The sequence below is a fragment of the Bombina bombina genome, chromosome 6 (assembly GCF_027579735.1).
Source record: "Bombina bombina isolate aBomBom1 chromosome 6, aBomBom1.pri, whole genome shotgun sequence".
In the NCBI taxonomy this organism is placed as follows: domain Eukaryota; kingdom Metazoa; phylum Chordata; class Amphibia; order Anura; family Bombinatoridae; genus Bombina; species Bombina bombina.
Window position 1 is genome coordinate 275,498,083 of NC_069504.1, and position 13,098 is coordinate 275,511,180.

Genomic DNA, 13,098 nt, shown 5'->3' on the forward strand with positions numbered 1-13,098 from the left:
AGCAATTACAAAGAGGAAAATTGGATTGTAAAACCGGAACTTAGCCACACCCCCTTTTTGTGACATCACTCTCTGTTCATTCAGCTTCAGTGTAGCCTACTCTGATTCAGTGTGTCAGCAGCCTGTCAGCAAGTCTGAATAGGATTGTTTCCATCTCTACACTATCTGATACAAGGTAACACCTTGCCTGAACTAGCTAACAGAGACTTTGTTTACTATAACACCAGAGCCTTTGTGTTGTTACATTGTGCCCAGATTAATTTTAACCTTTAATAACTTTTCACTGATAGTTAATCTGTATTCATCCACATTGAATACAGAAACTCAGGTGGAACAAACTCAATTTATGCAACACTGCAATTGAGATCCAAAACTATATTCATAATTGTAACAGAGTAAACACAGAATATCACATAGGGAGAGCAGATTAGGGGTTAATACTATTTATTATAGGGTTATTGAGGCAGGAGTGAGGCGGATTAGGGGTTAATACATTTATTATAGTAGCGGTGCGGTCCGGTCGGCAGATTAGGGGTTAATAAGTGTAGGTAGGTAGCGGCGACGTTGTGGGGGGGGGCAGATTAGGGGGTAATAAATATTATGTAGGTGTCGGTGATGTTAAGGGCAGCAGATTAGGGGTACATAGGGATAACGTAGGTTGCGGCGGTGTGCGGTCGGCAGATTAGGGGTTAAATTTTTTTTAATACAGTGGTGGCGATGTGGGGGGGCCTCGGTTTAGGGGTACATAGGTAGTTTATGGGTGCTAGTGTACTTTAGAGCACAGTAGTTAAGAGCTTTATAAACCGGCGTTAGCCCAGAAAGCTCTTAACTACTGACTTTTTTCTGCGGCTGGAGTTTTGTCGTTAGATTTCTAACGCTCACTTCAGCCAAGACTCTAAATACCGCCGTTAGAAAGATCCCATTGAAAAGATAGGATACGCAAATGGAGTAGGGGATCTGCGGTATTGAAAAGTTGCGGCTGGAAAGTGAGCATTAGACCCTTTCCTGACTCCAAATACCAGCGGGCAGCCAAAACCAGCGTTAGGAACCTCTAACGCTGGTTTTGACGGCTTCCGCCCAACTCTAAATCTAGCCGTTGGTATCCTGTAGAGTAATCCTAGGTGATTTCAGGAGTGTGCACTTGTCCTTAGCCATTTGGCAGAAGTGTTTAAAACATTTTTAAGAGCAGTATTATACATTGTTCCAAACAATGCTGTCATAGACTGCCAAAGACACATGCACACTCCTAATCAGCCTACCTAGATTTACTCTTTAATAAAGGATACCAAGAGAACAATACATATTTTATAATAGAAGTAAATTGGAAAGTTGTTTGGAATTTCATATTCTGTCTGGATCATGAAAGTTACATTTTCACTTTACTGTTCCATTTAAAGGGACAATTTACTCAAAAATGTTCTCCCCTTTAATTTGTTCCCAATGATCCACTTTACCTGCTGGAGTGTATTAAATTGTTTACAAGTATTTCCATTAGCCTTATATTGACATTTGAAAAAGTTTATTTAGCCTGTAGTATCCTTACCTATTCTAAAAGTTTTTGGCCTCAAGGCCAATCTGTGTTATCACAGCCAGTAGAATAAATTACACTCACAGTGGGGTATAGAAGAGGTAAGGTAATTAAATGTTAATTTTCCATTGTTCTCTCCAAGTATTTTGATTAGTTTTTGGACAGATACAGTATAAGATAAAGAAGCAGGTATATGAACATGTGATAAAGTAATGAGATCTGATTATACCTACAAGCTCAACCCATTTTATTAGGTTGTGGCTTCAAAACACAAAATCAGCTAATTCATATACACAAATAAGCCTTTAAAAAGCAAATCTCATACATTTTATATTCTGCAGCTGGTAAAAAAAAGTAATTGGAAACACATTAAGGGAAAAACTATTTTATAGTATACTGTCCTTTTAAGCAGAGTTAGGTTCTGCAATTAACTACCTTCAAGGCTACACCGCATTGTGTAGGATATATTCCCTACTAACTGCATAAGATGATAGGAGGACTAACATAACAAAAAAAAGAGCAACCAAAACAAAGAAAAATTACTATGTACATCTCAGATGTACACACAAATCTATGATCTGAATAATATTAAAGTAATATTATTTAAAACAATGAGGCAAGTGGTGCTCATATTGTGGGTGAGAAGGCTGTCGTAGACTGTCTCCTCCAGACTATGTTTTTGAAATACCTGTGGGTGTATCATGTGAAAGCCTCGGTTTTAAGGCTACACGTGTTGGTATCTCCATGGTGAGCTTTATTCAGTGACTCAAATAATAGATTCACGGACAGAGGAGATGCTGACTAATTCCCGGACAGTGTCCCTTTATTAACAAGGGGAATCAATAGGTTGATGGTATACTCTGCAATATATGTATTATAGATAACCTTCTCATCCAGCCACATGAGCAGTGAAAAGGACAATGAGAAAATCCCCAAACCAGTTGATGAACTCTGGGAAAGGCCTTCCAGCAGATCCTGCAGAGCATGAGAAGAAGAGGAGCCGCCAGGTCTCATTGCATATGAGGGCGAGGATCTATAGGCTAAGCTGCCCTCCTTTATTTCTGTAATAGTTTGGTCACAGGATGGTTTAGACCTATGCAGAACATCAACAGCTAAGTTCTGTGGCTCCAATTCAATATAGCGATTTATATAGAGACCTATATACAGGTGGCCCTCGGTTTACGACGGTTCAATTTGCGCCGTTTCAGAATAGCGCCCTTTTTTCAGTCATGTGACTGCTATTGAAAAGCATTGACTGCTATTGAAAGCATTAGCACATGCATACATTAAAATAGCCAGTAGGTGGATCTGTCCGCTTGTGTTGCAGCAAACACATGCAAAGAAAAGCAAGCCAGACGTGATCAATGGATCAGCTTTCAAAGGAACAAGATCTAGCAGACTCTTCCCTTAGATGCAGACTCAATGCAAATAACTGTTTGCAGAAAAAGGCAAGTAAAAAACGTTTTTGTTCATTAAACTTAGTTTGATGATGATACAGTCTGTTGTGTGATTAAACACAGCCAGGCTGAAATTAATCAGTGTATAACCAGACCTGAGCAATGGAGCCGTTTTTAAAGGAACAAGATCTAGCAGCCACTTCCCTTAGCTGCAGAAAAATTAAAGTAAAAAAAACTTTTTTCTTCATTAAACTTAGTTTGATGATGATACAGTCTGTTGTGTGATTATTTTGTTTTTTTTCATTAAACTTAGATTGATGATGATGATACAGTCTGTGTTTGTGTGATAATTTTATTATTTAAAGTCTTCATTTCAAAGCTTTAAAAATAATGTATTAGGTGTTACTTATGTCAATTTTGAGAGGGGCCTTGAACCTAACTCCCTCACTTCCCATTGACTTACATTATTAACTGGGTTTCAATTTACAACGGTTTTGATTTACAACCATTCCTTATGGAACCTAACCCCGGCGTAAACTGAGGGCTACCTGTACTTCTATTCACTAATGATTCCTGGACAACTTAACTATCAAGGGGAGAGGCAGATGGCATGAGATAACAGTGGCAAAATAAAAGAAGTTTCTTCTGTTATGTGTGATCAGTCCACGGGTCATCATTACTTCTGGGATATAACTCCTCCCCAACAGGAAATGCAAGAGGATTCACCCAGCAGAGCTGCATATAGCTCCTCCCCTCTACGTCAGTCCCAGTCATTCTCTTGCACCCAACGACTAGATAGGATGTGTGAGAGGACTATGGTGATTATACTTAGTTTTTATGACTTCAATCAAAAGTTTGTTATTTTACAATAGCACCGGAGCGTGTTATTACTTCTCTGGCAGAGTTTGAGGAAGAATCTACCAGAGTTTTTTACTATGATTTTAACCGGAGTAGTTAAGATCATATTGCTGTTCTCGGCCATCTGAGGGAGGTAAAAGCTTCAGATCAGGGGACAGCGGGCAGATGAATCTGCATTGAGGTATGTAGCAGTTTTTATTTTCTGAATGGAATTGATGAGAAAATCCTGCCATACCGTTATAATGACATGTATGTATACACTTCAGTATTCTGGGGATGGTATTTCACCGGAACTACTCTGTTAAAAGTCACTAATCCTTTTAATAAGTATTTATCATGTTAAACGTTTTTGCTGGAATGTAGAATCGTTTACATTTCTGAGGTACTGAGTGAATAAATATTTGGGCATTATTTTCCACTTGGCAGTTGTTTGGTTTTAATTGGGACAGTTTCGTTTCTCTTCACTGCTGTGTGTGAGGGGGAGGGGCCGTTTTTGGCGCTCTTTGCTACGCATCAAAAATTTCCAGTCAGTTACTCTTATATTTCCTGCATGATCCGGTTCATCTCTGACAGATCTCAGGGGTCTTCAAACTTCTTTGGAGGGAGGTAGATTCTCTCAGCAGAGCTGTGAGAATTTTATATTGACTGTGAATAAAAACGTTGCTCTGTAATTTTTATGTCAAATTTAATTATTGTTATTTTACTAATGGGAACAAACCTTTGCTAAAAGTTGTGTTGTTTTAAAGTTTGATGCTATAACTGTTTTTCAGTTCATTATTTCAACTGTCATTTAATCGTTTAGTACCTCTTTGAGGCACAGTACGTTTTTTGCTAAAAAAGATTATAACCAAGTTGCAAGTTTATTGCTAGTGTGTTAAACATGTGTGACTCAGAGGAAGATATCTGTGTCATTTGTTCCAATGCCAAGGTGGAGCCCAATAGAAATTTATGTACTAACTGTATTGATGCTACTTTAAATAAAAGTCAATCTGTACAATTTGAACAAGTTTCACCAAACAGCGAGGGGAGAGTTATGCCGACTAACTCGCCTCACGCGGCAGTACCTGCATCTCCCGCCCGGGAGGTGCGTGATATTATGGCGCCTAGTACATCTGGGCGGCCATTACAGATAACATTGCAAGATATGGCTACTGTTATGACTGAAGTTTTGTCTAAATTACCAGAACTAAGAGGCAAGCGTGATCACTCTGGGGTGAGAACAGAGTGCGCTGACAATACTAGGGCCATGTCTGATACTGCGTCACAGCTTGCAGAGCATGAGGACGGAGAGCTTCATTCTGTGGGTGACGGTTCTGATCCAAACAGATTGGATTCAGATATTTCAAATTTTAAATTTAAATTGGAGAACCTCCGTGTATTACTAGGGGAGGTTTTAGCAGCTCTCAATGATTGTAACACCGTTGCAATACCAGAGAAATTGTGTAGGTTGGATAAATACTTTGCGGTACCGGCGAGTACTGACGTTTTTCCTATACCTAAGAGACTAACTGAAATTGTTACTAAGGAGTGGGATAGACCCGGTGTGCCGTTCTCACCCCCTCCAATATTTAGAAAGATGTTTCCAATAGACGCCACCACTCGGGACTTATGGCAAACGGTCCCTAAGGTGGAGGGAGCAGTTTCTACTTTAGCTAAGCGTACCACTATCCCGGTGGAGGATAGCTGTGCTTTTTCAGATCCAATGGATAAAAAATTAGAGGGTTACCTTAAGAAAATGTTTGTTCAACAAGGTTTTATATTGCAACCCCTTGCATGTATCGCGCCGATTACGGCTGCGGGAGCATTTTGGATTGAGTCTCTGGAAGAGAACCTTAGTTCATCTACGCTAGACGACATTACGGACAGGCTTAGAGTCCTTAAACTAGCTAATTCATTCATTTCGGAGGCCGTAGTACATTTGACCAAACTTACGGCTAAGAACTCAGGATTCGCCATCCAGGCACGTAGGGCGCTGTGGCTAAAATCCTGGTCAGCTGATGTTACTTCTAAGTCCAAATTACTTAATATACCTTTCAAGGGGCAGTCTTTATTTGGGCCCGGTTTGAAAGAAATTATCGCTGACATTACAGGAGGTAAGGGCCACGCCCTACCTCAAGACAAAGCCAAAGCTAAGGCTAGACAGTCTAATTTTCGTCCCTTTCGGAATTTCAAAACAGGAGCAGCATCAACCTCCACTGCACCAAAACAGGAGGGAGCTGTTGCTCGTTACAGGCAAGGCTGGAAACCTAACCAGTCCTGGAACAAGGGCAAGCAGGCCAGGAAACCTGCTGCTGCCCCAAAGACAGCATGAACCGAGAGCCCCCGATCCGGGACCGGATCTAGTGGGGGGCAGACTTTCTCTCTTCGCCCAGGCCTGGGCAAGAGATGTTCAGGATCCCTGGGCGCTAGAGATCATATCTCAGGGATACCTTCTAGACTTCAAATTATTTCCCCCAAGAGGGAGATTTCATCTGTCAAGGTTGTCAACAAACCAGATAAAGAAAGAAGCGTTTCTACGCTGTGTACAAGATCTGTTATTAATGGGAGTGATCCATCCGGTTCCGCGGTCGGAACAAGGACAAGGGTTCTACTCAAACCTGTTTGTGGTTCCCAAAAAAGAGGGAACTTTCAGGCCAATCTTAGATTTAAAGATTCTAAACAAATTCCTAAGAGTTCCATCGTTCAAAATGGAAACTATTCGGACAATCTTACCCATGATCCAAAAGGGTCAGTACATGACCACAGTGGATTTAAAAGATGCTTACCTTCACATACCGATTCACAAAGATCATCACCGGTATCTAAGGTTTGCCTTCTTAGACAGGCACTACCAGTTTGTAGCTCTTCCATTCGGATTGGCTACGGCTCCAAGAATCTTCACAAAGGTTCTGGGTACCCTTCTGGCGGTACTAAGACCGCGAGGGATTTCGGTAGCTCCGTACCTAGACGACATTCTAATACAAGCTTCAAGCTTTCAAACTGCCAAGTCTCATACAGAGTTAGTTCTGGCATTTCTAAGGTCGCATGGATGGAAAGTGAACGAAAAGAAGAGTTCTCTTTTTCCTCTCACAAGAGTTCCATTCTTGGGGACTCTTATAGATTCTGTAGAAATGAGGATTTACCTGACAGAAGACAGGTTAACAAAGCTTCAAAATGCATGCCGTGTCCTTCATTCCATTCAACACCCGTCAGTAGCTCAATGCATGGAGGTGATCGGCTTAATGGTAGCGGCAATGGACATAGTACCTTTTGCACGCCTACACCTCAGACCGCTGCAATTGTGCATGCTAAGTCAGTGGAATGGGGATTACTCAGATTTGTCCCCTACTCTGAATCTGAATCAAGAGACCAGAAATTCTCTTCTATGGTGGCTTTATCGGCCACACCTGTCCAGGGGGATGCCATTCAGCAGGCCAGACTGGACAATTGTAACAACAGACGCCAGCCTACTAGGTTGGGGCGCTGTCTGGAATTCTCTGAAGGCTCAGGGACTATGGAATCAGGAGGAGAGTCTCCTTCCAATAAACATTCTGGAATTGAGAGCAGTTCTCAATGCCCTTCTGGCTTGGCCCCAATTAACAACTCGGGGGTTCATCAGGTTTCAGTCGGACAACATCACGACTGTAGCTTACATCAACCATCAGGGAGGGACAAGAAGCTCCCTAGCAATGATGGAAGTATCAAAGATAATTCGCTGGGCAGAGTCTCACTCTTGCCACCTGTCAGCAATCCACATCCCGGGAGTGGAGAACTGGGAGGCGGATTTCTTGAGTCGCCAGACTTTTCATCCGGGGGAGTGGGAACTTCATCCGGAGGTCTTTGCCCAAATACTTCGACGTTGGGGCAAACCAGAGATAGATCTCATGGCGTCTCGCCAGAACGCCAAACTTCCTCACTACGGGTCCAGATCCAGGGATCCGGGAGCGGTTCTGATAGATGCTTTGACAGCACCTTGGAACTTCGGGATGGCTTATGTGTTTCCACCCTTCCCGCTGCTTCCTCGATTGATTGCCAAAATCAAACAGGAGAGAGCATCAGTGATTCTAATAGCGCCTGCATGGCCACGCAGGACTTGGTATGCAGATCTAGTGGACATGTCATCCTGTCCGCCTTGGTCTCTACCTCTAAGACAGGACCTTCTGATACAGGGTCCATTCAAACATCAAAATCTAACTTCTCTGAAGCTGACTGCTTGGAAATTGAACGCTTGATTTTATCAAAACGTGGTTTTTCTGAGTCGGTTATTGATACCCTGATACAGGCTAGGAAGCCTGTTACCAGAAGGATTTACCATAAAATATGGCGTAAATACCTATACTGGTGCGAATCCAAAGGTTACTCCTGGAGTAAGGTTAGGATCCCTAGGATATTGTCCTTTCTACAAGAAGGTTTAGATAAGGGTTTATCAGCTAGTTCATTAAAGGGACAGATTTCAGCTCTGTCCATCTTGTTACACAGGCGTCTGTCAGAAAATCCAGACGTCCAGGCCTTTTGTCAGGCTTTAGCTAGGATCAAGCCTGTGTTTAAAGCTGTTGCTCCGCCATGGAGTTTAAACTTAGTTCTTAACGTTTTACAGGGTGTTCCGTTTGAACCCCTTCATTCCATTGATATAAAAATGTTATCTTGGAAAGTTCTGTTTTTAATGGCTATTTCCTCGGCTCGAAGAGTCTCTGAGTTATCAGCCTTACATTGTGATTCTCCTTATCTGATTTTTCACTCAGACAAGGTAGTTCTGCGTACTAAACCTGGGTTCTTACCTAAGGTAGTCACTAACAGGAATATCAATCAAGAGATTGTTGTTCCATCCTTGTGTCCAAATCCTTCTTCAAAGAAGGAACGTCTTCTACACAATCTGGATGTAGTTCGTGCCCTCAAGTTCTACTTGCAGGCAACTAAAGATTTTCGCCAAACTTCTTCCCTGTTTGTCGTTTATTCTGGACAGAGGAGAGGTCAAAAAGCTTCTGCTACCTCTCTCTCTTTTTGGCTTCGTAGCATAATACGTTTAGCCTATGAGACTGCTGGACAGCAGCCTCCTGAAAGAATTACAGCTCACTCCACTAGAGCTGTGGCTTCCACTTGGGCCTTTAAGAATGAGGCCTCTGTTGAACAGATTTGCAAGGCTGCAACTTGGTCTTCGCTTCATACTTTTTCCAAATTTTACAAATTTGACACTTTTGCTTCTTCGGAGGCTATTTTTGGGAGAAAGGTTCTTCAGGCAGTGGTTCCTTCTGTATAATGAGCCTGCCTATCCCTCCCGTCATCCGTGTACTTTTGCTTTGGTATTGGTATCCCAGAAGTAATGATGACCCGTGGACTGATCACACATAACAGAAGAAAACATAATTTATGCTTACCTGATAAATTCCTTTCTTCTGTTGTGTGATCAGTCTACGGCCCGCCCTGTTTTAAGGCAGGTAAATATCTTTTAAATTATACTCCAGTCACCACTTCACCCTTGGTTACTCCTTTCTCGTTGATTCTTGGTCGAATGACTGGGACTGACGTAGAGGGGAGGAGCTATATGCAGCTCTGCTGGGTGAATCCTCTTGCATTTCCTGTTGGGGAGGAGTTATATCCCAGAAGTAATGATGACCCGTGGACTGATCACACAACAGAAGAAAGGAATTTATCAGGTAAGCATAAATTATGTTTTTCTATTATATAAAGACCTATTTCTTTGCTGCCAAAGTGACATCAAATTAAGACTTGGATTTCCATAGGTTAGACCTTCACTTTTTATTATCAAAGGATTTATTTCTTTTGGCCATTTCTTCAACTAGAAGGGTTTTCTTTAGGATAAGGCTATTCTACAGATACTATTAATCAGGAAACTGTGGTTCCTGCTTTATGCCAGACTGCTATAGATTCTAAGATCCACAGAATGCACTCCAGCCTTTCTGGTAGAAGTGGAAAATTTACAATTTTTAGATTAAAATAACAGAACATTGGTGCACAAACTAGTACTATTTAGATCTGTCCAATAGTCTACCTTAACCAGAGTACATTTTATACAGAGAAGGGGGCAAAACTGTAATGCTGAATATATGTATTGAACATTCTCAAATGGTGGTAGTTCCAGTAAACGGATTATAGTCCCTCCAGAAAATCTACCATTTTAAAGTGGTTCAACATCCCAGAGATAACTTAGTGCAATCAAAATGTGACAAGGTCACATAGCTACTATACAAAGACAAAAAGAAGTATTCAAATAATGAAACAAGTTGGTTGTTATGTCAAAACATTAGAGGGGCAACACAAGTAGTAAACTAAAATATCAGTTATTCATATACAACAAAATTTGCCGATATTATGGATGATCTGTCTGGATGACAATAGGCATATAGGTAATCTGTTGATTTAAGATAGTTCAACCCACACCACTTCTATTGGACGTAGACTTAATAGGGTACAGGTAGGTGAGCAGTTATTACTGATCATGCTTAGTGTGAAAAGAGCCGCATTTAGTGTACTCTCGGTAGCTGCGGTGCCTCCATACTATATTTTATTTTTAAGGAGTTATGTCGGAGTTAATTTCAGTTTCAGTGTTTTTTCTCTTATCATCTGTATAATCATTACAAGTGATAGCCGTATTGTGCATAGAGATAATTACTTGTATAATAGAATAATTAAATGCATGCTAGGAAAAATATTTGTTAACTTGTTAAGAATTTCATGTGTTTTTGAGGTGCATTATGATCCTGTTTAGATGTTAATCTGAAGTATCTCTCTACTATGGAAACAAGTGTCTCTTAACATTGTGTGCACAATTCTGTTTTATTTCAGAAATCATAAGAATAAACTTGATTTCCAGTGTAAAGACAAGATCTGCTGCTCAAGGAATGCCTACCTTAAAGACGTTTTATTTGATTCTGAAAAAGATAAATGTGATGACGATGAAAGACTTTGTAATGGTGAAATATTTTTTATTACAAATGTAAGTTTCTCTATTGCTGTATTTATTGTTGTTTTAAAACTGTTTAACCCCTTTGGTGCTAAGCCTTTTTCACACCCCTGTGCTAAGCCAATTTTGAACTTTGTTGCTGCATAAACACTATTGTAAGTCATATTGCAGTGAGTGACCCACACAAATGATATGTAGTTTTCTTTCATACAGGTAGTGCAAGTCCATTACTCCTGAAAATTACTATTCCCTGCCACTAGGAGTAGGTAAAGATTCCCAAACCCCAAGGGCTCTATAAAAGCCCTCCCACCTCACTGGTAAATCAGTCTTGTCTTTGCTAGAAGAATGAAGATGTGCATTTGATTCTTCAAGTGAGAGGGGTTCTCAGATTAAGTTGGAGATCTATTTGGATTATGGGTATTGGCATATTTTTAACCTGTTGGGATTTAGTATCAAGCCTTCCATGAGGCAGGGAGTTCTCCTTTGCCTCCTCCTGTTAGGTTGTTGATATACTCCTAGTCAAGGTCCTCTGCTGTTATTTTTCAGCACTTGTTTGGTTTCCTAATGGTGTCCTCCAGTAGTAGAGTGCCTATTGATAAGTACTATATTTCCATCTTAATGAGAGGAGAGTCCACTGCTCCATTCATTACTTGTGGGAATTAAGAACCTGGCCACCAGGAGGAGGCAAAGACACCCCAGCCAAAGGCTTAAATACCTCCCCCACTCCCCTCATCCCCCAGTCATTCTTTGCCTTTCGTCACAGGAGGGTGGCAGAGAAGTTTCGGAAGATTGGAGTAGTCTCTTATGGAGGGTAGTACTCTTCGAAATGGGACTGGAGTTTTAAGTAGTCTTGTCAGCCTCTCAGTGAGAGCATGGTTAAAAGAGTCCGGAGATGCAGGGAGAGTCTTTTTGCGAATCCAGCTCCTTAAGCAATCAGCGTTGATGAGTTTCGCTGCCTGCTTTATTCACTCAAGTCCATGTCAGGAGCGATGCTACTAAACTGTCACACTTGAAGGGCCGTGTTCCTGTTCCACGGCATAAATTCTGGTAAGATCGTTTCATTTATACACATATGATAAAGCAAGAAGGCAGGGTCACAGTGTGTCTCCTTTTATCTATATATAATCAAGGGTTAAGATCCCTGGAAAGGGGATTATTGAACAGTGCAGGATTTATGCATAATATCTTTGTGTTTTATGCTACGTCATGTGTGAGATAATGCTCTAGCAATGTGTGAACAGTCAAGTAAAGGACGACGCAGCCTCTTTTGGTGCGTTTTCTTTATAGTGCAGGGGTGGTCTTGACCGGGTGTGTCCTATTCAACTTCCTCTTTCCTGATCGGCAATTGCGGGAAACATACCGGTTTCCCTTTGTCCGGGTTATAGGAGGTGGTGAGTGCCCCGGTTATTGGTGTATAAAGGTGCCATTTATTCTATCTAGTCCGTATTAAAGTGCAAGGTATGGAGGACTCTGATATGCTAGAGGATACTCCCTCTTTAATTAAAGCTAATATCTGTGTTTATTGTGAGGAGGTTCAGGTTGATCCGCTTGCTCAACTGTGTTCCACATGCTTTGATAAAATTGAAATATCTAAAACGAATAAGATATTTAGTACTACTGAGCCGTCCACCTCTGAGGGTTCTCCGTCCTGTGAGGTGCATTTCCCACGTTCATCTCCCATTACACATGCAGCCCCCTAAGGCCCTACTGATCCTCCCTCGGAAGGGGCCTCGTGGCCGCCAGATTTTGCTGCTCAGTTGCAAGAAGCGGTTTCTGCGGCCTTCCATGCCCTACCACGCCCTGCGAAGGGAAATACATAGCCTTCCGTCCCAGGGGTCATCTATTCCGTTGGAGGTCTCTAAGAGATTATCCAATGATGACGCCTCCGACTCGTCGGAGGGCGCTCTCTCTGGGACAGAATCGGCTTCTTCTAAACCTCCGGCTACGGAGGAGCCTGATTTTAAGTTTAAGATGGAGCATTTGTGCTTTTTACTAAAAGAAGTGCTTGCTACGTTGGAGGTTCTGAAACCGAAACTTCCGGAAGAACCGTTGATCCCTAAACTAGATTTTACGAGGACAGGGTGGTGCCTCAGACCTACCCAGTTCCTGTGAAGATGGCTACTATTATTAAGAATGAGTGGGTGTCAGGGTGCCAGGAATCAGACTGAGACGAGAAGTGCAAAAATAATCACACCTTTATTAATTGCAAAAAATAATAAAAAGTCCACAAGACAAATAACAAGCCAGGAATCAAAACCAGAGCTGGTAGTCAGATGAGCCGAGTCAGGAGCCAAAGCGTGAGTAGTGAGACAAGCCGGAATCAGGAACAAGGTGAACAGCAGAGTCAGGAACAAGCCAGGAACCAGGAAGGAAGTCAGACAGCCAGGTAATACACAGGAGCTCTCACAAACAGG

General features: G+C 41.7%; 1 protein-coding gene across 1 annotated transcript in view; it reads left to right on the top strand.

Annotated features, from left to right (window-relative positions):
• Window positions 1-13,098, top strand: part of HELB (DNA helicase B) — a 518,950-nt gene that overhangs the window by 390,416 nt on the left and 115,436 nt on the right. Inside the window, exon 14 of the mRNA XM_053719225.1 lies at window positions 10,567-10,717. Within this exon, the coding sequence (XP_053575200.1) occupies window positions 10,567-10,717 (151 nt within the window). The remainder of the gene's footprint in view (window positions 1-10,566; window positions 10,718-13,098) is intronic.